The sequence below is a fragment of the Artemia franciscana genome, chromosome 4 (genome assembly GCF_032884065.1).
Source record: "Artemia franciscana chromosome 4, ASM3288406v1, whole genome shotgun sequence".
Classification (NCBI taxonomy): domain Eukaryota; kingdom Metazoa; phylum Arthropoda; class Branchiopoda; order Anostraca; family Artemiidae; genus Artemia; species Artemia franciscana.
Window position 1 is genome coordinate 62107491 of NC_088866.1, and position 27418 is coordinate 62134908.

The 27418-nt window shown below is 36.9% G+C and overlaps 1 protein-coding gene across 1 annotated transcript in view; it reads right to left on the reverse strand.

Annotated features, from left to right (window-relative positions):
- Positions 1-27418, reverse strand: part of LOC136026696 (tubulin gamma-1 chain-like) — a 60070-nt gene that overhangs the window by 13733 nt on the left and 18919 nt on the right. The window contains exons 4-9 of the mRNA XM_065703446.1: positions 26472-26561; positions 14544-14690; positions 12742-12878; positions 6968-7162; positions 5430-5541; positions 45-176 (exon numbers count right to left, since the gene is read on the reverse strand). Of these exons, the coding sequence (XP_065559518.1) occupies positions 45-176; positions 5430-5541; positions 6968-7162; positions 12742-12878; positions 14544-14690; positions 26472-26561 (813 nt within the window). The remainder of the gene's footprint in view (positions 1-44; positions 177-5429; positions 5542-6967; positions 7163-12741; positions 12879-14543; positions 14691-26471; positions 26562-27418) is intronic.

Sequence of the window (27418 nt, forward strand, 5' to 3'; positions counted from 1 at the left end):
CAAATAATAAGTGTATTGATTTCAGCACGTAAGGTTCAACTCACCTGGATGATGTTTAAAATTGAAATATAACAATGTTGAACATTCTTATCTGGCGTCGCTGATACCATCATATTTTTAGGTTGAAGCAACCGTCGCATAACATCAAGCACAGTGGTTTTCCGGATTGATGCAACCTGATTAATACACAAATAAATGTAAACAACAAGAAAAAAAAAATCTGTAAAGGAATGCTCTAACTTCTTTTCCGAACTAAGACAACAGTAAGCAACTCCTTTCTAAGTCCATAAAAACAACTATTGTTTTATAAAACTATTTTTTATTATTACTAGGGGCCAAATGCAAGGCCGTGTCTGAGGGGGGGGGGTACCAGGTTGGAAAACTTCTACCCCCCCCCCCCCCCCCCCCGAAAAATATCTGCTTCGTAAAAAAACAATAAAAATGCATATAAACAAATTTTTGTTGCATTCTGTAATGTTTTTTTGTAAACCCCCCAACTCCAGAACCATATCCTGGATAAGGTCTTGGCCACATAGCCCCTAGTTCTAACACTTCCAAAAGTACTGGGAAGTTTTTATTGTATAGTTTGGACGATAGTTAGTCATGTCAATTACATCTTCTTTCTTTTGGAGAGAATTAAATTTAGCAATGTTCAACGTATCAAGAAACAAACATAAAAATCTCGTAGTTTTAGGAAGGGGTTGACCAAATATAATTTATAGAATGATAATTAAAAAGTTTCTGAATTATCAGACTCCTTTTGTCCTTAATTCTATAGATTATGAACAGGCGTTGCATTCACACAAAACAAAAGCTTTCGTGAAGGTCCTAGCCATGTACGACACATAAGATAATTGTTTTAAAGTCATTAGAGTTATTTAAGAGAATTACATTACTAGTAAGGAAGGAAGGTTGGTAGTGGATTTGGCGTGCAATCAGGAGCTAAGCTGGGTCGTGTCCTATCCCTGCTAATACGAACTATTTTGATAGACTTCGTCCTAACGAAAACAACAGGTGCCAAGTGAGGTAAAAGTCTCCTCACAAAATATAGATAAAATAGGGAGGTGAGGTAAAAGTGAGGTAACAGTCTTCACTAGAATATAGGTAAAAGCCTCCTGGACTAAGATTTTGAAAATGCTTTGAGTGTTCTAGATGAAATGTTAGCAAAATAAATAGTTTCGTTGTTGGATTCTGCTAACTAACGGTACAAGAAAAAGTTTCAAAACTAATGTTAAGAAGACTAATTTGCTTAGACTATGAATAAAAGAGGGTGAAGAGATGATATTAGGTATCGATAGAATCAATCAGAGAAGCTTCACTTACCTATGTAGTACTATTAGAAAGATAGTGAATGAAATGGAGATGTAACAATTAGAATAGCAAAGAGGCAGGATGTCTTTTCACAGTTAAAAAAAATGTCTGAAAGAATAGTAGGTTTTCAAACTGACATTAAAATATTGGAAGCCTTGCCATTGATATCAGTCAAGTATTAATCTGAAGTGAGGGCGGATGTTTTCCAGAGGAATTACCTAGAAATAGCTTTAGATACTTTTTTGAATGACCGTATATAAGCAAATAAGCTGGCAAAAACGTAGTTGGATTCTATGTTCTAGGGCTACGATGAAAGACACATTTTAGTTCACACCTTACGCACGAAGGTAGATTACAATAAAAAAAAAAAAAAAAAAAAAAAAAAAAAAAAAAAAAAAAAAAAAAAAAAAAAAAAAAAAAAAAAAAAAAAAAAAAAACGTAGTTTCTGGGGCCAACCGAGCAGTTCGCCAACATATGAGGTGGGAACAGGTCATACAAAAGGACATAGAGGAAGTTAGAGCCTCGTTGGGTGGGTATAGATTTAACCTTTGAACAGGTTAATGTGGAGGGAGGATCGGGCGCAGTTGTGTCTCAAGCGACACGGTGAAACAGTGAGTCATTAGAGGTAGTAGTATTCCCTGTTTCCTTAGCTAAATGAACTGAGCACTTTCTTTCAAAGTCGGACAAGGGGTCTGAAAATCTTTAATCTGATGTTCCATTTACCCAACGAACCTCCGCCATAAATTTCGATCAATAAGTGGAAAGAAGTCTAGCAGCCTCTCTCGTGAAAACCGAGTATCAGGGAGAAGGGGGTTGGAGGGGCCAAATGCTTTCTTTGTACCTAGTAGCCATACGCCCAAAAGATTCTTGCATGATTGCACAACAAACAAAGTGTAACACAACCAAATTTCTCCCTTCAAAGTTGGCAAGGAAACGGGCAAGGTTCGCTATAGGGGGCCACAGACCCATTCTGTGCCTCAAGCCACATAGATTGAGAGCTATAACATGTTGCCAATTTTAAAATGGTAGGATAGGGCTACTTTTGTGATAAGAAGTTCGATGTGGGAGAAGCCGGATGTCGGGAAGACCAGGGCCCGCTGTGGCCATCCAATCACTGAGTTCAAAATCCTTGTGTGATTCCTGTTTAAATAAGATCCTGTATGCCTACTTTTGTGCTTATAAGAGTTGGAGGAGTATTAGAGGGGCTTCCAAATCCCTTAGGTCCTTTAATAATATCGACTGAGAAATACAAACATGATTCCAGTTCAAACAAGGTGCAACGTGCCAAGCTTTCTACTATGCAATAGCTGGAAGGAGGGCATCTTGCGCTTTGCTTTCCAGTCACAGACTGATATTCCTTATGTGAATCTGGTTCAAATAAGGTGCAACATGCCTATGTTTGTGCTGAGGAGTTGTCAGTAGGGGAAAGAATGGCATGTTGTAGAGGCACCAGACCCTATTTTTGCCTTTGATTATACCGATTAGAAATCCTCGGGTGATTTCACATCAAACAAAGTGCAACCTGCCTGCCTTTTTCAGAAAAAAAAATTTGAAGTACGAAGTAAGGGGCCGTGGAAGTGAATCAGGTAGTGTTTGAGGACAACCACTACCTTTAGGCCAACTGAGGAAAAATTCTTGCATGACTCAGGTTTAAAAAAATGATACAAAACGTTTACCTTTCCGCTAAGAAGTCGGCAGTTGTAGGACTAGACGGATTTTAGAGGGGTCAGGAGTCCAATTTTTTCTCAGTTGAGTCATTTGAAGATGGGGATAAAAGACAGGGGTAAATGAGCCTCTAGATTCGTTGCAACCCACTGTATTTGAAAAAAAAACTTTTTTGGGACATCTTGCCCAGTTTCATTCTCAAAACACAGATTGAAAATAGTGCTGAATTCTGGTTCAAACAAGTTTTAACATCCCTACTTTTCTACAAAAATTTGGCACTTAGAGGGGGGGGGGAGGGGCGAGGAGCTGTTGAAGCCCCGCAGCTCTATCTTTTGCCTCCGGTAATACCATACAGAAAATGTTTGCGTCATTTTGCTTCAAAGAAGGCACGATATGCCAACCTTTCTTCTAGAGAAAAGACAGTGGAAAGGCACAAGAAGTTCAAGGAATTGGGCCAACTTTACTTCTCGACTCATGTAGATTGAAAATCATTGCATTATTATAGTTAAAACAAAGTGCACAATTCCCGCGTTTATTTTAATTTGGCACTGATAAGAGGAGGGGGTGGGGGTAGGTCATAAAGATATATATATATATATATATATATATATATATATATATATATATATATATATATATATATATATATATATATATATATATATATATATATATATATATATATATATATATATATATATATATATATATATATATAACAGGGCTCCGGCACTCGTCAGGCTTGTATATATGGATTCTCATTGTCACTTGTCTCCTAACCGGAGACAATTTGAGACAATTTACTGTCTTTTCATATTGAGGTCTTTTCAAAGATATTTGATTATTAAAGCAAGTCCAATTTCAAACAACGATATCTACTAACTTTAGACTTTAGGCTTTCTTTATCAAAGTTTTGAATTGCTGCGATCTCTTGCTAAAATATGTACAAATATATTTGCACGCAACAGCCTTCTACATATAGATTCTCATTGTCGCTCGTCTTCTAACCGCGGACAATTTGCTGTCTTTTCATACTGATCTTTTCAGAGATATTTGGTTATTAAAGCAAGTCCAATTTCAAACAACGATATCTACTAACTTCAGACTTTAGGCTGTCTTTTTTAAAGTTTTGAATTGCTGCGATCTCTTGCTAAAATATGTACAAATATTTTTGCACGCAACAGCCTTCTATATATAGATTCTCATTGTCGCTCGTCTTCTAACCGCGGACAATTTGCTGTCTTTTCATACTGATCTTTTCAGAGATATTTGATTATTAAAGCAAGTTCAATTTCTAACAACGATATCTACTAAAATTCAAACTTTCAGTTTTCTTTTTCAAGGCTATTGAATTGTTGCAATCTCTTGTTAAAATATATACAAATATTTTTGTAACTACCAGTTTTTGCTCTTTACACAATTTAATGTCTTTTCATACGGTGTCTTTTCAAAGATATTTGATTATTGAAGATCGTCCGATTTCTACTAACGACATGTACTAAGCTTCAAACTTTTGGTTTTCTTTTTTAAGATTTTTGAATAGTTGTAATCACTTTTAAAAATATATGCAAATATTTTTTGCAATTTCCAGCTTTTTGCTCTTTAAGCAATTTAATATAAACTTCTTCATACATGAAAATCTTCAATTTTTTTACATAAGTGTGACAAGTGTGACAACGTCATTGCAATACTGATGTACACTAAAATGACGTCACCACATAATTTTTGATCTAAAATTAAGGCTCTTAATGAATCTTCTGAAACTTCTGATCTATCTAGATCGTTTTTTCAGGCCAGAATATCCTGGGATGCCAATTTTCCCGAAAAAATATGGAGCTGTTTTCGAGAAAAAATACATATGTAACGAAATATAGCAATAATTAAAGAAAAAGATCAAAAGCAAGCAATCAGATGTATTCGATTCTTTTGGATAAATCAGAATCATTAAAATCCGTGGGTTTTAACGGTTTTTCCAAAAATTCATAAGTTATGTCTTTTCTGAGAAAATAAGGTCTTTTTCTGACAAAATAAGTTTTGCCTTTTCTGCATTTAAAATTTTTTTTTAGATCCCTCTCCTTTAAAAGAAAAAAAATTGGTGAAACTTACAATTTGCAAATATCTTAAAAGCCAAATATGATATGAGAAAAGTTGGACTGATTTATGGAACTTGCTCAGTTTAAGAATGGAAAACTTTAAATCTAAATTTTATGAAAAACACCACATAACAAAACCAAGAACTCACACATGTCTTTAACGCAAAGCGTAGCGACATAGGGCGTACTACATTAATATAAACAAATTACCGTGAATATAAATCAGGTTTGTAACTTTTTTTTACTCTCCGTCTTTTGGCTTCTCAAGACTTCGCTTTTTGTTACTATCATTTTTATAGCCTTTCTATGCAGTTTGAAAAGGGAAGAAAAAATAATAAAAAAAGACAAAAAAAAACTCACATCATGATCTGTGGTTAATGGCGTATATCCAGTCATCAAGAAATGAAGTTTGGGTGTCGGTATAAGTGGAGCAATCAGTCCAATAAGATCATTGTTCATAAAGCTGGGATACCTACAGAAGAAATTGAACTTAATTTTAAAGGGTATTTTCCATTTTTTGTGCTAATGGCACAACAGGATGACTAGGAAGAAATCATCTTGATTGTTATAAGAATTTGGCAAATTTACAACTGCTCTAAGAAATTATCAAATTATCAATTGTTATAAGAAATAATCATGAAATTATCTTAATTGTAACAGCAGTTAAAAACTGTTGTTGACTTTGGAAGCTTTTAAAGGTATTAGGCTGTCAAAAACTGTTTCAAATATTTGTTTTTTAAATAAGTACAACAAAATTAATTGATCAAGCACTAATCACAGAATGGAAAAAATGTCAAATTATTACCATATCTAAAATTGAAACATTTTTTTGCGCTTGGACATTGGACAATACCTCCAAATATATCTCTAATTTAAAATGAAGTGCTAGACAAGCAATTTAAATCATGACTAATTACAGTATCTAAAATTTTAAGACTCTAACGCAACACATAAAAACTATAGTGTCTCCTCTGGGACAAAAAACTCACCAAGCATATAGCCATAAAATCAAGAAGATGCAGAGGCTGACATTTATATTTAAATTCTTTCCACGGACTTAGCCTGAGTAGGTTATTTTTCCACTGGGCACTGGCGGTTTCCAAGCCCTGACATGGTTGTTTAAACCAACCCCGCCACGAAAAAAAAAATAATCAGAAACCTCATCAGCACGTTAAGAGCTGCATATGACACTAAAACACAAATCAATGATGTCAAAATTGCATGTAACATGTATCAAGCTTCAATATTTGTTTTAAAGAATAAATTATCTCTCAAAGTAAAAAAGATATTCAACAACTTGATTTTTCTTAAATATTTCCAAAATGACTGCACAGAAGGTGACCAAACTACATACAAAAGCCAAATACTCGCAGATAATTGTACTGTTAATTTCCCTCGAATGTTACACGGCATGATAGGAAGAGATGGGCTTGCCTAGGTCGACCCTGCATCCTGTGTTTGAAAGAATAGAGGAAACAGTTTTAATCAACTCCTCACAATGAGCATGCACTACGTTCTTTTCTTCTTATTTATGCCTGTCGTCCAACAAGCACTTTGATTAATTTTATAATGCATCACCTTTTCTTTTGTTTAACAGCCCTCCCCTCTTACAACGTATTCCTATTACATCCCTGAAATTAAATGATACCTTCCGTCTGCAACTCCTATGTTTTCATCACTATTAAAGTATTTTATAATTCATATTTAGCCATAGCCACTCATTAAAAAAAAAAAAAAAAAACCTTGCAATTCGATTATGAACAAATTTCAATGATCAATGAATCATGGATTAAGATCAAAGGATCAAAATTGCGTCTGTATCAAAAACTGCTCCCTGCATATAAAATACAACAAATTATTACACATTTGGTCTACTACAATAGACAAATCAAACTCACCTGAGCGGTGTTGTACTAACTGACATTATAGTCGAGACCAACGAATTAATTTGAGCAAACGAAGGATTTTCAATGTGGAGGCGGTCTGTTGCAATCCTGTTCAGTGCAGTGTTGTCAAGTACAACAACACAATCAGCGTTTTGTGTTAATCTCTTCAAAGTTAATAAAGAATTGTAAGGCTGTACCACAACATCACTGAAAGTGAAAAAAAAAAAAGTTAAATGGATAAATACTACCTTAGAATAGCTTTTAGAGGGTATTAAAAATGAAAAGTCCTTGAATACAGTATCAATCGATGCAAAGATTAATCTGCAGCTATAAAAAAAGTAAAATAAACACTGAACTTTAACTTTTCTAGTAAGTGAACCTTCAAAGCCTTGTATCTTATGTCTTCTCAAGAAGAAAAAAAAAGTCATTTTTAAGTGGAGAGCCAAACAAATCCTTTCGTCGAGGATTTTTGATATAAGTTTGAACGCAAAAAAAGGAATTGATTCAACATCTTTAATAGCATGTTGGTAATCTGGCAGATTCCGTGATACACTTCTAAGCTGTTAAAGCAAATCTGTGCGCCAGAAAACTGGCAATGAATGACCTAAAAAAGCCATCTAATTCTATCCAAACAAGATGGCGTTTCTGTTAGCGATTCCCAATCGTTCCTACGAGCAAAATTATTTTCTGTCAACGAAAAAGGTAGACTGACCCCTCGAGTGTCTTTTTTAGCCCAAGAGTGCTTTTACAAACCTGCAGATTTTGAACGAACGATTATTTAAAGCCATCTGCTTGAGCCACTAAAGATATGTCCTATTATATATGCTATTATATGGTTTATTATAATAAAAAAAGTGAACTGATTCTCAAACAACGCAAAAAATACGAATATTTGTTTTTCGCGAGACATAAAGATCCTGCATTGATGCCTGAAACGTAAACCAAAGGGTATTAAGCGTAACCTAAGTGTCAACGTCTCTGGAGCAATTTTAAATCAAAGTCTGTTGGAATCAAATAATCAGAGGGAGCATAAGTTGTTTTTATTCTTTATGTTTAAAGGCAAGCGAGCATTGCCTAGACTCATTAGTTTTCGTTCAAAGGTAACAAACTTTATATGTAATTCGGTAAGTTCGTCATGTTTTGCCCCACGGCAAGTGGATCAACTCGAAAATTCCAGCAAATCATTTCTGTGGTGAGAATGAGGAAAGGGGAAGGGAACTTCTAATAATATGTTTTTGAATAGAAAACATATTTTTTCCTCAATCCCCACAATTTCCATGGTGGCAGCTAACCAAAGCATATATATATATATAATATATATATATATATATGTAATATACAACAATATACATCTATACTAGCTGTTGGGGTGGGGGCGCTTCGCGCCCCCCCCCCCCCTAAGCCCCCCCGCACGCGTAAGTCGTTACGCGCCATATTAGTTACGCGCCATTGTAGTTGTGTCCCTGTGTCCCACCTGTGAATATAGATAGTTATATATATATATATATATATATATATATATATATATATGTTTTTAACTACGTAAAACTTGCGAATAAACAACATTCTTCGCTGTCCCATTGTCTGTACATATAAATAGATTACCTACTCTTGAACATGCAACATATAATTGTCCATGGGAAAATTATTCTAATGATTGCCCTTGAGCTTTGTTGATGGTGATTGCTAATCTAACATTCCCTGTGTCCCCATCGTCATTTATATATCCCCCTGTGCCCCCCAGCGTCCCCGTTGTAGTTGTGTCCCAGTCGTCATTTATAGTCGACACACAAACATGACGTCAGTCGACACACACGTCCCAGTCGTCATTTGTGTCCCGGTGTCCCAGTCTGTAATTTCTCTTTGAGTGTCCCGGTCGTCTTCTTTTGTAATAATGCTAAAGCCAAGGTTCGAACCTGGAACCTCTCGGACCTAGAACCTGGAACATAACGCTTTACCAACTCAGCTACTTCGGCTTAAATACATTTACCTTTTTTATTTTTATTTAATTTTTAGTTTTTTTTAGTTTTCTTTTTCTCCTTTATTTGTCAGTTTTTTTCCTTTTTTTCGTTTTTTTTTCTTTTCCAGTTTTTAGTTTTTTTAGTTTTTTTTAGTTTTAGTTTTTTTTTCTTTTTAGTTTTTACCTTTTTTTAGTTTTTTTTTAGTTTATTTTACTTTTGTAGTTTTTAGTTTTTTACCCTTTTTTTAGTTTTTTAGCTTTTTTAGTTTTTTTAGTATTTTCTTTTTAGTTTTTTTTTGTAGTTTTTATCTTTTTTAGTTTTTTTCTACTTTTGTATTAATGCTAAAGCCAAGGTTCGAACCTGGAACCTCTCGGACCTAGAACCTGGAACATAAGGCTTTACCAACTGAGCTACTGTATTTGTATTTGTATCGGATTAACGACGCTTCTTGACTACTAATGTCCCTGCGTCGGCCCTGTAGTGCATTCCTGCAGCATGTTTCGATCTCTGGGTCCCGTATTACCACTCTAAGGTCAAACCCACTGCGCCAACACAGGTAGCTATGTAACTGAGCTACTACGGCTTGAATACGTTCGTTTTTGAATTGGTATGTGATGAAATAACTCAGACGTCATATGCGGACAGTGACGTCACTCGACACACAGAAACACAGATAACTTATATATATATATATATATATATATATATATATATATATATATATATATATATATATATATGCTTGTAATCCATCATAAGAGTGATTAAGCAGCACTTGTTTTTATAACTTCAATACTTTGTATAATTTAAAGAATAAAACTGTTAAATTGTTTGGAATATGTTGTTTACCCAGTTTTTGTTCTTGTGACTGTGGGATCAAGTTGAGAGTTTCGATGTAACATTTTTTTTTTTTTTGGGGGGGGGGGTAAAGTTACTTAGAATTTTCAGCTGGGGGGAATTTTTTCTCCGTTCCTAACAAAACAGAATACAATAAAGTTCTATCTTATGCCTCTTGTCTGCAGGCTCTTTAGTTATTCACACATTTTGTGTTCAATCATTTATTAAGGGTTAATGGTAGCTTTTTTACTATCTAAATAGTTTCAAGAAATGATTTTAAACTAATGTACACAAAAAATACATGTGAGCTGACTCAAAGCAAGCGAAATAGAGAAAATATCAACAAACTGCACAATGAAACAACGAGAATATGAAGTGAACTCGCCTGTTCAAGATGCTTTTGTAGGGGAGGGAACAATAGATGGTCTCATCAAAAAGTTATTCAGTACAAGAAAAGACAGCGTTTTCAATACCTGACGACAGGCTTAGAAAAATATTTTCTATTACCCAACAAAGAATAAGAAGTACCCTCACCCATCCCTCAAACTGAAAAAAAAATTACTGAAAGTGTGATTTTGTTCACGAGAGCCCCCAGCCATAAGACAGAACAGCTAAGACCTACTAGAACTTCGTATACTTCTACTGCTACTATTAATAACTCTGCACTCCCAAGCCTCCTGAGGCCAACACAGCCACGCATGCCCCTCCTCCATCCCAATATATTCAAAGTACAGGATTTTTACATCGTCTCGTGGAGAAAAAACTTCTGAAATAATCAAAATTGAGGTCTCTAGCAGAGGACACAACTTCATTTCCCAAGGGAATTTTTGAGCAATTTTCTTTTTTAGTGTATAAAATCGTATCTCCCTTAATAGTGGAATTACGTAGAGCTTTCATACTAGGGTCTGTTGGTGTCAAGACTCCGATTTTTCCCACGTCCCCAAGTCACGTCCCCATTCACCACCAGCTTTTGATTAAATTGATATAGCAGCTTTAAAGGTAAAAATCATTCTATATTATATTATTGGTTTGTAACGATAATTATTTTTTTGTAACAGTAAACAGTAGCTGTAACAGTAATTATATTATTGTTTATTTATATATATATATATATATATATATATATATATATATATATATATATATATTATGTTATTTTTATTTTTTAAGGCATATGTTCTATCTGAAACCAGCGAATTCACGACATCCCTGCAGCTTAACTTACAATATGTTTATATCATTCGATTCATTAGTCTCAGATCTATCCATTCATCGAACCAAAATTATGATATTGCTTATACTTTTTCTTACACAAGAATCCAAATCTGCTAATAAAATAGGAAAGTTGCCCTTTTTCAACGATAATTGTCGCCTTTCATTATGTAGTTAAATCGTAAGAGAGCAGGAAAGTAAGATACCAGAAACTCCAAAGCCAAAATAAACCTTAATATAGACTGACTGCAATTTCATTTATAAAGACAATCACTAAGTACAAATTAAAATTTGTAGGCTACATAATTTTTATAAAGTTGTGTATTTCCTAAATGCATTCATGAGACTTAAATGCAGTAAGTTGAAGGCTTATTGTCAGAACAAATAGTACCACTAAGGTTGCAGAAGAACAAAATGTGCTGGGAGAATGGAAAGGGCTGAAACTAGAAGAAACTCAAAAGTACTTATGAATCGTAGGTTGATTCACAAAATTATGCCCGACGTGAGCATGCTGAGATACAAGGGAGGAGGGGGGTGGATATGAAGGCTATATATTTGCATACATAACCACGACAGATCTACCTATAGCCCCAGCTATCGTCCATAAAAATATCAAGGGGTTCGTATCTAGAAAAACAAAAACAGCATTTTGGACGCTTTAAGAGAGGTGGTAAAACACGGACAACAGTAAATTCTGCATCAGTCATGTTTCAACAAATAGTAATCTATTTGTGAAAGTGAAAAAATATTGATTCTAGAAATAACATAAAATTTAAACTAAAACAACCATCATGCCTGTAAATGGTTCAAAACCACAAAGATATAAAACTTTCCACCCCTGCAGTTCTTTAATTTCAGTGTCATTTCCAGAATTCGTCATTAGAATGGTTTCGTGGTTTATTTTGTCTTCAAAAGCAAGTCCAAGTTGTGTCGAATATAACTTGGTATCAATATGTGCTGTCAGTGCTGTAGTTCTTCTGCTATCAATGTGCTTATCGTTCTGTATAACTAGATTTTGCCGACTTAGCGTTATACGGTATAGGAGCTCTGCTTCCCGCCAACGGAAAAATGTAACATGTTGTAATTTGCTGTTATTTATAATAAAGAACGTTGACATGGAGAGGCCACCCACCCGAAAAGCCTCGACAGAACATAGCTACTCTCATCTTGATTGAGAAAGACACTGCATGCTACCACGTACATGGAGAGACCACCCCCTTAAAAAGGCTGAATAGAACATATCTGATCTTATTTTGATTGGGAAAGATACTACAGGTTACAACCCACATGGAGAGGCCACCCATTTGAAAAGCCTTGACAGAACATACCTGATCTCATCTTGATTGAGAAAGACACTGCATGTTATCACCTAATGGAGATACCACCCACTTGAAAAGGCTAAATAGAACATAACTGATTTCATTTTGATTAGGAAAGATACTACAGGTTATTACCCACATAGAGAGGTCACCCATTTGAAAAGCATCGACAGAACATACCTGATCTCATCTTGATTGAGAAAGACACTGCGTGCTATTACCTAATGGAGATACCACCCACTTGAAAAGGCTGAATAGGACATTACTGATCATATCTTGGCTGGGAGAGGTACTGCAGGTTACCACCTACACGGAGAGACCATCTCGACAGAACATACATCGACTTGAAAAAACCTCAACAGGACACACCTGGTCTCATCTTGATTAAGAATGAGACTGCATGTTACCACCTGTATGGAGAGACCACTCACTTGAAAAAAAAACGAATAGAATATACCTGATTTCATCTTGATTGGGAAAGACGCTGTATGTTTCAACAAGTTTTTTCGGATACCGATCACTTAACTTCTCAAGAATAAATGAGCCCATGCCAGAGCCCGTACCACCAGCAATTGAATGACAGAGCACAAATCCCTAAAAGAAAAATAATCAAACGTGACAGTCAAATGTCAAAGTCAATCTAACAAAGGAAGCATATGAATGTAACATAGGAATCGAACAAAGAAAGCTGTTTTTATTACATCGTTTTCAGGGATATGTGAGGTTTGTTTGTTAATATTATTATTTTTTGCAATATATATAGGTATGGCATGGTTTATGCCAAGGTGCAGCGTGAATGAGTGAGAGGGCAATAAGGCAGAACACTATTTACCATAGCTCAAAGATATTTATCTGTGTTTTACACACATCTTTCCAAAACTTCACCCACGACGAAATGATTCGACAATAACATGAAAACAATAAATTAATAGCCCCGAAGAATCATCTAGAATTTCCAACCTTCAAATCCATCACAAATGGTACTTCCTAGCAGACCATCAGCTATATCCCTTAGGCTGTTTTCCATTCTCAACTTCACACGCTTCTAGAAGCCTGGAAGTGACTTCGGAGTTGAAACCATTCGAGGGTATATAATCAAGTTCTCCATTTAAATTTCCAACTCATGAGACCTGGTTACAACAAGTGTCCTGTTAAAATAGAATATTTTAAGAGAACCATCTGCATTGAAGGGCGTACAGCCAATTTGTGGTCAGTGGATTAGGAAATGAATGGGGCATACAATTTTAGTGCATAGATAAGAGAACTAGGAAACGGACCATTTGTATACAATGGCTAGATAAAAATTGTGTATACAATTAATAATTTTTAAATTAGGATACTTAAAAAAGAGTCCCTTCTAAAAATTTATACTTAACAGAGGTTTCTCATTATTTTAAATCCAAAATCATCATATACAAAGCTTGAACAATCTAGGTTTAGAGGATTTTTTAGTTTAAAAATTTCATGAACTTTTTTTTCAATTTCGACTTTGTGTAGCCATAATACTGGCTACGCAATTCAAGGGCCTGTAAAACAGCTCTTAATTTTGTCGCAATACTATATTTCAAAGTTCAATAGTCTAAAGGTTTCAATAAGACTTAATGGTCAATTCCAATACCCTGAGAAGTGCACCCCCCCCCCCAAAGGTTGGATCGGGCCCAGACTCCCAAAGTCACAAATATGGCACTAACTGTTATTTCACACTATGATTATTTCAGATTTGAGGACACATTCTAGAAAATGACAGGAATTTAGGGACCTTCTCCTTTCTTCTAGGAGGAGGGCATATCCAAGTATTTACCCTTAAACAATACAATCAGAAAACTGACTCTAAATTCTAAAACTTAGAAGCCCCATGCGCTCAACAGAGGTTTGGTCAGGTCCAGGCTCAACTAGGAAACCCACTATTAATTTCTGAAAAATTTGGGTGAAATCCATCAAGTCCCTTCTGATTAATGTTATAATGAAAAGAATTTAATGATCACTCTGGGTCACGTCGGTACAAAGTTACGAAAGAAATGACAAGGACACCAGAATTTATGTTTATAAATATTTGAAGTTAAATAAAATAAATACATGTTTTTTTATAATAAAAAAAAACGACTCGAATAAAGCATTAAAAAAATTATAGATGATTAGGTACAATGAACTATCGAACAGGTTAATAGATATAATGCAAATCATGTGGGATTTCAATTTGATGAGAAAGACAATCACAAAAATCTAGGTATGTTTTAGGCAATATAGAACAAGACCAACCTCAAGACTATCACTGTTATCTGCTTCTCTGTCGACAATATCGAAGATTTCTTCAAAGAGACGGTCACCATGGCTATATCCAGCAGCCCAATTGTTGCCTGCTCCACCGCCATCTTTTGAAAGATAAACATTTTCTCTGTTGTATAGCTAAAAATGTTATATCCATTAAACAGAAGTAAGTAGGATTCAATTATAAATATTCAAAGACTAAAAACTTCAGCCGGTCACCTTTTCAAAAATCATTCATTTTTTCTTAGTTTCTTAATTCTCAGTCTAGCCGTGACACTTTCTACAGCTTTTTTTTTTTTTTTTTTTTTTTTTTTTTTTTTTTTTTTTTTTTTTTTTTTTTTTTTTTTTTTTAATCCAACTAAGAACCGTGTTTGTGAGAGAGTAGTCCTACTTTTTTTTGTCTTTTTAATTCAATTGAGAACAACCTAGCTACTCACACCCAACACTTAAAGGAGTTATTAAGTAAAAGAATAACTATGAATCACAAACTTTCTTTCCAAAACAGTATGGAAAACTGATAAGAGATGAACACCATCTAGCGTTGGCTAGAAAAATGCCAATAGAATTATGAAAGTTTAATAAAACAAAGATGTATAAATTTAATTATTTTTTTTTACTTCTTCTGTACATTAGGCCGAATATTAATAAAGACCGACTTTTCTCAAAGGGTAAAAAAGGCAGTATTTGTGTTTGACGTTTAGACTAGCTTAATTTTCTACATACTAAATTACCCCTAAGTATTTTATAATCCCAAGAAGTTGCAAAAAAAATGAAATAAAAATAAATCTATCAAAACAGAATTTCAGGTTGGATCCAAATCAGCTTAAACCGTAATGAAATAAAAAAAACAAGTTTTTTAAAATGAAAGTAAGGAGCGACATTAAAACTTAAAACGAACAGAAATTACTCCGTATACGAAAGGGGCTTTTCTTCCTCAACGCCCCGCTCTGTACGCTAAAGTTTGACTCTTTCTCTTAGCTCTACTTTTTGAAAAAGGAAAAACCTGACTCTCACACCTGAAAACGTCCGTACACTTCCCAGTAACCATTACTATGTGTAAACACAGGTCAAAGTTTGTAACTTGCAACCCCTCCCAGGGAGACTGCGGGGTAGTAAGTCGTCCCCAAACACATAGTTATTAGGTTTTTTGACTATGGTGAATAAAATGGCTATCTCAGAATTTTTATCCGGTGACTTTTGGGAAAAAATGAGCGTGGGAGGGGGCCTAGGTACCCTCTAATTTTTTTGGTCACTTAAAAAGGGCACTAGAACTTTTAATTTCCGTTAGAATGAGCCCTCCCGCGATATTCTAGGACGACTGGGTCGATACGATCACCCCTGGAAAAAAAACAAAACAACAAATGAACACGCATCCGTGATTTGTCTTCTGGCAAAAAATGCGAAATTCCACATTTTTCTAGATAGGAGCTTGAACCTTCTACAATAAGGTTCTCTGATACGCTGAATCTGATGATGTGATTTTCATTAAGATTGTATGACTTTTAGGGGGTGTTTTCCCCTAATTTCTAAAATGAGGCAAATTTTCTCAGGCTCGTAACTTTTGACAGGTCAGACTAATCTTGATGAAAGTTATATATTTGAAATCAGCATTAAAATGCGATTTTTTTTATGTAGCTATTGGTATCAAAATTCCATTTTTTTGAGTTTTGGTTACTATTGAGCCTGGTCGCTCCTTACTACAGTTCGTTACCACGAACTGTTTGATTGAAATCCAAAGTTTGAATAATCTTAAATAAAGCTTGTTTATACAGTTCTGCTTTGTAATATACACTATCAACGGTAGCAGCAGTTTGACAATAATAACAGCGTGGCACTAGCAGTTGCACCGACACTATTAAAGCCGCAGCTTATGCTCACGTTTTATCTTTTTTTCACGATTTCTATGTATATAAAAAGGAGGAGTACAGAAGCAGAAAACAAACAAAACTGAATAAATAAATAGACTTTCAATTGCAAAATTGAAATAGAAAAATTTTACTATCAAACTAAATTATACTCCGAAAGAGTATGATTTGCTTGCCCTTATCGCAGCAAATTTGTCTCAAAATTTGGGACTAAAATTGTTATCGATAGTAAAAGACAACTTTTCACAAAATGTATACTTTTTAAGGGAATACGTGGCTTTACCCGACAAGACAAGGCTTGCACAGCTTATTTGTAACGTTAACTACGCTTACAGCTAAAAAATGTTTAATCCAATGTAAAAATTACTTTACTTAATGCCCTCTAACAAACAGTATCAAGATCCTTGCAGTTACTTTCTCCAATGACTTCAGCTTTGCGGCACATATCGAAAACGTGGTTAAAAGTACAAACACTAGTCTACAGACTTTAAACAGTATCCGTAGGTTCACTGCGAACACAGAGAGCATTAAACATGCATACCTAACGTACGTCCGCCCCATTCTGGAATATGCGTGCCCTGTTTGGGTGCCCTCAGGGCTTAGAACAGTGTATCTTTGTCAGGAGCATGAATCGGTTCAGAAGCGACGGTATCGAGCATCTTGGGCCGCCGTGACATTCCCTACGAAAAGGCTCTGGAACAGCTAGGACTGCCGTCACTCCAAAACCGGTACGAAACTCTGATAATGAGTTTTGGAAAGTTCTTGCTTTCTAAATCACAGCACCGTGACATTCTACCTGATCAATCTCTACCATCAAGAACGAGAAAGCAAGATAAGTTAGTTCACGTTATTGCAAGAAAAAACCGATATGGTAATTGGTTCGTCCCGGTTTTCGTCGAAATGTACAATAAGAGTTGATGTTTATAGTTTGATTTATATTTACAAGTGTAATTTGATTTTGAATATGTTGTAAAGAAACGCAAATCAGCGATAGCTGTCAGGTTTTTGCTATGAAACCTGTCTACTACTACTACTACTACTACTGCTTACGTTCCCAGCTTAATTATTAGTATGTTATTTTTTTTCTCTCCTACGATTTCCATATTGTATTGAGTCGGATTAACGACGCCCTCGGCTACTAAGGTCCTTGCATTGCCTCTGCAGTGTGTTGAACATCTAGACTCAAAGCTAAGATTACTGAGCTGAGATCAAATCCACTGCACCTCCATAGGACTACAGTTTCTCTATATATCAACGAAAAACAAGTTGTATAAAATCCTTTTTTATACAACTTCAACAAATTTGATAATTCAAAAATCAACAGACTCTGAATTGTCAACTTGGTGGAAGCGATGATTTGACAGCCATGGCTAATTAGAGTAAAACCAAGACAGATGGTCCCCATGAGAGGCATTATAAAAACTTTTCAAATCATTCGTTTTTTTTAATCATTCCATAACTGACATTATTCGTCTTCCTAATTACATTTGAGGCTTGATTTAAATGTTTTTTAGATTGAAACACGTTAAAAATCTTTGAAAAAAGCACAATTTTCCTATTTTTCCGGCAACTTTAGAACCTTCTTTAAGAAAAAGTCTAAGTAATATCGTAAATGTGGCTCCGTGAATTGATAGATTTGAAAATAAATGAGTAAAATAATATTAGTATTTTGTTCTCGTTGAGAAAGTTACAGCTTCAGTGCTGTCTTACAATCCCTTGTTTCAGAGAGAACAAATACCTTAAGGAAGGATGTAATAAGTCTTTGAGAAAATCCAAAATCTTTGCTACCTTAACGAAAAGGCACGTTCCGTCAAGGCAAATACAGGCGCAAAGTAAAGACAAACCCAACTTCGTCCTTCAACCTTAGAAGAGAATCCAAGCAAAGTATAAACAAAAAATGTCGAACGGTATCAAAGAGTTTAGAAATTAGATTAGCCGGACACTTAAGCATTTCTCACGATATTCGATAGGTCCCCCCAAAAAAATTAAATTGAATTTCCCATCAAACTCTGATGCCATTACTCAAAATGTTGGTTAGAGGTAATCAAGAGACGTTGTCAGAGAAAACCAATCCCTCTTAATTTGAAGGATAAGTTGTACAAGATCAAGAGGATAAAGTTAGGTAAGATATATTTCAAACAAAAATCATTCAATAAATAAAATAATAAATTCTCAGAAAAGCTCTATAGTCTGTAAAGAAGAGGAATACTGAAACAAAACTTTTAAATGTTTTACTAGAACATTAGAAAAGTTAGGCCAATAAATAAAGTCATGGGGGAATATTTGAGCCCCGATGACAAGACCAGAAAAGTTCCTCGCTTGTAGCATGGCTTCCATAACTGTGTACAGTATTCTACCCCTAAAATACAATACATTTTGCGGATATTTCACTGAATAAGCCCTCTATCCTAGATAAAACCACATAGGTTGTCTTAAAATACTACTTGACTCACATATACAAATCTTTTACTTCCCTGTGCTATTTCGGCTCTCGATCTGGATCATTCCCTCAGACACATAAAATATCTTATAAAATATCAAATAAAAAATATCATTAAATATTAAATAAAAGTTGTCCCTGTTCTCGAACTGGTTGGCGATCCAATGACCATGCTCATAGATACTTACTTAAGTCCTGTCCATCCTCGCGGGACGTTTTGGGGCCACTTCTTTTGACAGGGCATGAACTAGGGCTCGGTACGTTGTTCTATCGTGTGCAGTTCGAGTCAACTCAACGATGCGCTTTCGGTCAAAGTTTTCAATCCACCTCTTGCTAGGTCTTCCTCGTGGTCGAGATCCGTCTATGGTTCCTTCGAGGGAGATTTTTGGTAGACGGTCGTGGTCCATTCTCTTGACATGTCCGAGCCATCGCAGTTGTTGTCGTTTGATTTTATTTAGGATTGTGTCGGGGGACTTCACCCGTCTTCGCACCTCCTCATTGGTCACATGTTCAGTGTAGGTGATTCTTGCGATGCGACGGAGACATCTCATCTCGAATGCAAGTAGGTTGCGCTCATTTTCGATCTTCAAGGTCCAGGTCTCACACCCATATATAGCAATTGGCACAATCAGGCTGTTGAAAAGTTGAACTTTCAGCTGGTTCGACAGGTTTCGGCATTTCCAGATATTTGTGAGCCTTTTAAAACTGGAGCTAACAAGAGCTAGGCGGCGTTTGATGTCGGAGGTATGACAATTGTCCGCTGTGAGGAGACTGCCCAGGTAGACGAATTGGTCGACCGTTTCAACTGGCTGACCGTCGATCATTATGGAAGGAGTAGCTGCTTGTTTTTGGCGTGACGTGACCATAGCTTTCGTTTTTTTGGCGTTAATTTGCATGCCAAAAGGTTTTGTGGCTTCGTTGAGACAGTCTGCTTGTCTTTGGAGATCAGCGACCGTCGTAGAGAGCTGGTCGATGTCGTCAGCATAGGCGAGCTTGTTTACTAGGACTCCACCTATTTTGGCTCCATGTTCGTCTGGTATCAGTGACAGTATGGCGTGAAGAAACAGGTTGAACAGGTGGGGCGACAGAATACATCCTTGTAAAACTCCCGAGGATGTTGAGAATTCATCAGAGAGTCCATCAGTGGTGAGTATCCGGCTTCTGGATTGGCTGTATATATTCTCAATAATCGTGATGATTTGGTCGGGGATACCGTAATGTCTTAGGATGTGACACAGACCTTTCCTCCAGATTAAATCGAAGGCTTGCCGAAAGTCAATAAAGAGATGATATAGGTCTCTGTTGAACTCGACAAAGCGTTCCATGAGCTGAGGAACGGGGAAGATTTGGTCAATGGTCGATCGTCCAGGTCGGAAGCCAGCTTGGTATTCACCCAGAACGGAGGCTGTAATTGCTTGGATTCTACGTAGGAGAATTTTGGTCAGTATTTTAGTTTGATGACTGGTCAAGCTGATAGGGCGGTAGTTCTCACACTCTCTTCTTGAGCCTTTTTTGTGGATTGGGACCACTGCTGCCTTACACCATAGCTGTGGGACGTGGCCCGTTGACCATGCGGCTGACACAACTTTGTGGTACAATTCGACGACGTCCTCTGAGTCAATGTTAATTAGTTCAGCAGTGATACCGTCCGGTCCTGGGGCCATCCCTCGTTTCAGGGATCTTGTCGCTGCCTCATTTTCTGATTTTAAGAGTGGTGGTGGAGGTTCTCGATCATTAATGGGGAAGGATTTTAGGATGCTGGGATCGGCAATGATCTGCGGATTTAATTTATCTTCAAATTCCTTCCATCGTTCGAGTTTCATTTTTACGTCGTTGATGGGATTGTTGTGTTTGTCTAGGATTGCTGTGGAGATGGGATCTTTCCTGCTAGACAGTTCACGAACTGTTTTGAAGAGTTTTTGACTGTTTCCGTTCCTAAACTGGGTTTCGCATTCCTTGCATTTCTCGGGAACATGGTTACGCAAGGCCTTTCGGACTTCTCGTTCGATTCTCCTTTTGAGATATTTATAGGTGTCTCGGCTGCATGGGTCAGCTTTGTTGTTGCAGAGACACTTTTGGTTACATGGTTGGATTATTTCTTCAGTAATCCACGGCTTTTCGTCTTTCGTTTTCCTCCCGAGGACATCATTTGCTGTCTCCAAAACTGCAGAAGTTGCATGCTCAGCCAGTTGATCAATCTCTTCGACGGTAGTGAGGGAAGTGAAGTTCTCTAGGATAGCTCGGAATTTTGACGATAGGCTGGTGGTATAGGCGCCTTTTTTTATGGGGTCGCGAAGCAGCTCTGTCCGGAATCTAGGGATTCTTGTCGTCTTAGGGAGTCGTTTCAGTCTTAGCTTGAGTTTGGACATCAGGAGTGAGTGATCCGAATCAAAGTCTGCACCAGGAAGGGATATAGTATCCATTATTGAGGACTTCCAGCGTTTAGATATCAGCACATAGTCTATCATGTTTTCAGTTACTCCGTCGGGGGATCTCCAGGTGACCTTACGGCGGTGTCTGTTTTTAAAGGCGGTGTTAGTTATATACAGGTCGTTTTCTCTAAAGAAACTAATTAGCTTTCACCTCTTCCGTTCAGTCGGCCATGGCCGTGCGGTCCCATTACATCTCTCCGATTAATCTGATCGTTGCCCGTGATAGCGTTGAAGTCGCCCATGACGATGAGCATATCTTTCTTTGGTGTTTGGTCGGTGACACTTTGAAGTTGAAAGTAGAACTGTTCGCATTCTTCACCGCTTCGAGCAGAGTCAGGAGCATATACCTGGATGATGGTAAGGTTTGACACGGATCCCTTTAGTCTATCCTTTCTGATACGGGCGTGAAGGAGATCAGCGCCTTTTTTGTAGTTGGTGAGAGGATGAATCCAACACCCTGTCTGTGAGTGCCATCGGTGCGTCCCGAGAATAGGAGAGAGGTTCCGGAGATAGTTTCTTCACCGGTTCGGGGGAGGTGTGTCTCAAATAGCCCGACTAAGTCCCACTTGTATCGGTTTAGTTCTCTCAGTAGTAGATCCATTTTTCCTGGTTTGGCTAGTCTGGGTATTGAGTGTTCCTATGTTGAGTACAGTTTCAGTGGAGATGAGTCGCAGGGTATCCTCATCCCGTCCGGGGGTCGTCATAGGCCTATTATGATCGTCAGCTTCCCCGTACGCGGTAGCATGTTCGTCGGTTTCCCCGTACGCGGTAGCATGTTCGTCGGCTTCCCCGTACGCGGTAGTATGTTCAATGTTACTTCCATTCGCCATCATCATCATAATCATCAAATTGCTAGGTTCGTCGGTTTCCCCGGACGTGGTAGTAATTCTGTTTTGATTTATAGAGCCCATAATTCATTTGTTAAAAGGAGAGGTTTCATGGCTGGTTAGGAGACGGCGGTAAGCCACTCCTCTCCGTCAACTTGCAGAGGCTGTTGTTCGTCGCTGAATCATCCGCGCTTTCGCAGTTGCCCTCCTGAAGAGGATCCTCCCACGATGATAATCTGCCATTTCATACGATTTTACCCATTGTTGGGAGAAGGTTTGAAGCTGACGGGACATATCCACACGCCGGTGGGCCCAGCTCAGTCTACATCAGAGGGATCTTCTTCCTCCTCCGCCTGAATTTATGTCCCCCAGGCGAGGGTATCCCATTTATATTTTAGGACCCCCGGGGGCTGGGTCCATAGATGCCTCTAAGCATTTCTCGCGCAGCCGATAATACGAATGCCGATGGTGAGGGTATAGACTAAACTGTCTCCTGTCTCATCATCAGGACTGGATCGAGCTTTTAGCTTAAGGATGGCGTAAATTTAAACCAGGAGTGGCTTTTGCACAAGTTTAAGCAAACATTGTATCTGTTTTTACCATAGAAACATTTTTTTGGCTTTTGCAAAGCTTAATATTGCGAAGATGCATAAAACGCATGGAGGTATCATACATGTTAGAGTTCAAGTAACACAAGTTAGGCCCAATAAGTTGAATTTCTTTTCTTTGCAGCTATTGCAATTTTTTTTCGAATCTTTGATTCACTTTTGTATAATAATAAACAGGTTTCCCATAAACAGGTTGCGGACACTTAACAATTATGTATAATAAGACGTACAAGTAAGGTGTAGACCTATATACATTAATCTACACAAAGAGCGATGTGGGAACAATGCATTGTTACTAGTATTATATTTTTTTTTCTTTTTTAGACCAGGGCACTTAGTATAGATATTGTAGAGACTTCGAAAAGGGTTCATTCGACTGGGAATTGAAAGGGCTAGCGCCCTTTTTAATAGTCAAAAGTGACTGGAGGACAACCAGCCCCCCCCCGCCCCCATGCCCATAACTTCCACAAAAACATCCGATCAAAACTTTGAGAAAAAACATTTTGTTCAGCATAGTTGAAAGGTCCGGATATTAGGTCTTTGACGATGACAACACCCCCACAGCCTTTAGGGCAAGGATTATAAGTTAGGCCCTGGGGGCATATAAAGTTTTCATAGAAAGGCTGGTCGTATAAACTTTGGAGGAGGCTCATCGGATTGGTAATCAGTTCTTCTAGTGCCCCCTCTATCAGAGTCAAAGTGATTGGAGAGCAGATATTCTGGCCACACGTCGTATTTTTTTTCTGAACTGCATCTGATAGAAGTTTTGACACAGCCATTTGTTGTCGTAGAAACTCCAAAAAGGCCTCATTCGTTCGGATACTGAAAGTTAAAAGTGATTAGAGGGTAACCAGCCCCCTCCCCCGCAGGTCCATCATTTCTCCAAATACATTTTACAAAAATTTTGAGACAGCTGTTTTGTTCAGCGTAGTTGAAAGGTCCGAAATTTTTGTCTTTGAGGATGACGCCCCTCCCCCCACCACCCTTACGGGTAGGGTTGTAAGTTATGCCTCGAGGGCATACAACGTTTGAAAGGGTGATCGTGTAAGCTTCAGAGGGGACTTACTGGATTGGAAATCAGAAGTTCTAGTGCCTTTTTTAAGAGTCAAAGTGCTCGAAGAGCAGCTACACCCGCCCACGTCACCTTTTTTCCAAATGTATCCGATAGAGATTTTGAGATAGCCGTTTGTTCAAAAATAGTCCAAAGATCACACAATAAGGCATTTGGGGTTGGCACAATCCCCAGAGCCTAAGAGTAAGGGCTGTAAGTTATGCCCCAGGGACACATAAGATTTTAATGGAGGGGATGGTCATGTGAACTTTAAAAGAGCCTCTTTTGATTGGAAATGTATAGTTCTAGTTCCATAAGAGTCAAACATGATGGAGGGCAACTAGCCCTCGCTGAGATCCTTTATTCCCCAAAAAGCTTTTGATTAAAATAGTGAGAGAGCCATTTCGCTAATAACAGTCCAAAGAGCATATAGCTATGTTTTCAGAGTGGACACAACCCCCCCCCCCCAAAGTCCAGGGGCAAGAGTTGTATGTTATCCCCCGGGCATCCAAGATTTTTTAAGAAGCGGGTGGTCTTATAAACTTTGAATAGGATGGGGCTCATTTGATTGAAATTTTAGTGCCCTTTTTAAGAGTTAAAACGGGATGGAAGGCAATCAGCCCCCCCCCTCCCAAGCCTATCATTCCCCAAAATACATCCGATAAAAATTTATTTGATCGATTTTTATAGTACTACTTCTATCACAACTACTTGTAAGGTTAAAAGAATTAAGATGAAAACTTCAAGAAGTATATCAATACAATACAAGAAGTATGTCGAAGGAAATATCGACAATATCATAGCAGTGGCTAATTGTATAAGTTGATTAGTAATACTACTTCTGTGACTACTATTATAACTATACCTAGGGATATGAAGGTGAAGCTTTCAGAAATCTGTTGCACGGATGATAATCTGCCATCCGTATGCAGGCTGTCAAAAGGACACATCAGCTATATTTTAGGAACGATTTCGCGTGTGAAATTAAAACTTACATAGCTTATTGTGGGGGGTGTTGAACTAGCCAAAAAACAATGTTTGCATCATAATACTATTACTTCTACTGCTACAACTACTACAATTGCTATTACTATTATTACTGCTACTGCTACTACTACTGCTACTAAAGTTAAGACTACTACTATTAACTCTATTCTTACTGCTATAACTACTGGTCCTACTACTACTGCTAATAAAACTAAGTGTATTAAGGCGAAAATTTTTTGTATTATTGAAACTGCATTGAAATGAACCCAAACGCAATACGCCCACATAGGTTGTCAAGAGGACTTATCAGCAATGCTTCAGGGCCGGTTGATGGTATTAAGTTAAAAATTTCATCGTGGGTTGAAGAGGATGTTTAAGCAAAACAAAGGTACTATGTATATACTGCTACTAATGCTACAACACAAGCTAAGAGTATTAAGACGAAGCTTTCAAGGGAAATTTAGGTGGATGTTGATCTAAATCAAAACGAGCTATGATAATGTAGATTGTCAAAAGGGTGACAAAGCAATATCACAATAACGGCTTACACTATTAATTTAGACCTTTTAGGGTAAGTTGTAACGAATTTTGAACTAGCCAGAAGACACCGTGTGCATACTTTTAACGCTACTTCTACGGTTACTGTAACTAATGATACTAAGGGTATTAAGTTGAAACGCTCAGGGACAGTTTCAATTAAATTAAAAAGATTATACACATGCAAGTATTAAAAGGGCATATAAGTAAAATCATAGGCAGCAATTCTGTCATAGCTAGTTCTATTATTGATATTTCAAAGGAGCTAATTTGATTGCAAATTCAGAGTTCCAGAGCCTTTTTTAAGAGTCATCTGATTGGTGGACAATCAGCCCTCTTCTTTAGCTCATAATTTTCTAAACACTTCCAATCGAAATTTTAAGAGAGCCATTCTGTTCAGCATAGCTGAACGATCTTGTACCTGTTTCTCTAAGGCTATTGCGTAGGTCAACCCACACTTATGCAATTTACCCATTAAGCTTAAAAACTAAATATTGTCTGAAGATTAAATCAAAACGCATTGTGTGTGCGCTGGTTGTCCAAAAGGCATTTCAGCAATATCCCAAGAACAACTGCGGGTATTATGACCAACCTCTCGGGCTACTTCTATTATTACACCTGCTCTTAAAATTTAACTGAATCAAAAGTAGGTTTATGTGTATCCAAGCTGTCAAACAGCATAGATAGATAGATAGATAAATTTTTGCAATGGTGTTAAACTTTATTTTTCAAGTCAATTAAAAAAGGCATAAAACTAAATTAAACTACCACTATTTGTGTCTAGATTTTTAGAATGGTGTATGTTGTAAAAAATTGTAGAAAAAGTTTCTCCAGCATCCAAATAGCAGGCTAGACAATAATTCTTAAAGGACCACCGAAAAGATTTGAACTACTATTTTCTTTTTCCCTGAAAAAGACTATGTCAGCATAAAACAGCCAATCTGTTTTTCCCTGCAAAAAGACTATGTCAGCATAAAACAGCCAGAAATTAATTAAAAAAAACTTTTTCAACAAAATAAGTATTTCAAGCTTATTATATGAAAATATGAAAATAAGTATTTTCAGCTTAGTAATAAGGTTTACTGACTAGTAGGAACTTCCAAGATGACCTCCTTCCTTTAAAAAATGGGAATAAATTTTTGCTGAGATGATGAGGTAGATTGAAAACTAACCTTAGAATATGGAGAGCAAAGAATATTGTTTATCACTCTAGGTTCCAAGTCCAGCAGAACAGCTCTTGGAATATAGTGCTCATCATCAGCCTAAAAAAACAAAACAACATGAGTCACTTTCTCATTCTACTAGCTCAGGCTTTCAGCCCTTGCAAATATAGTCTGACAGCGACTAGGAGGCAGTGACGGTTCTCGCCTGTCTTGTGCTTGGGGCAAAATCTTGATCCCCCCCCCCCCTGTCTCTCACAAAACTGTCAGGCCAAATTTTAACAAATTATAAATCTACTAACAAAATTATCTTCAATTTTTAATTAATATTCATTTTTTTATCGTTATTATTAATTATGTTAATCATCATTATTTTTTTTATTTAATTTCATAAATTAATCAATAATTAATTAATTATTTTCATTTATTAAGTGCGCCTTCTGCTTTATTTCAGTAAAAATTCAAAAAATACAAAATGATTATCACTGTTAGATTATTTATTCCAAACTTTACACCCTTAAAATTTCTGATCACGGGGCAAGTGTCCCCTATCCTTCCCTTAAAACCAGCTCTGCTAAGAGGGGCGCAAGAAAGCAGACAAATGGAATTGCAGTCTCCTTTGATTGCATAGAGACAGTTTTTGTTAACTTTCTCTGCTTTCTTAGGCCTTCAGGCCTTGCAAATGTAGCCTAACAGGGCCTAGAATTTTTGGCGGGGGTTTGACATCATTTTGGCACGAAGCATTTTTTTTAGCATTAGAAAGTAATTTTGTTTATTACTTCGTACTGTTTCGTGGTATTCTTACGTCATGTACGACCTGTATAATTGTTCTCTCTTCAAAAGTTTGAAAGCAAGATGCCAAAGGCTTTTTTTTTATTTCCTTTGTGTGCAAAATCATAGGCGGCAGTTTGAGGCCTCAAAATAAGGTTCAGTTTTGAAACTGAAATATTACACAAGTG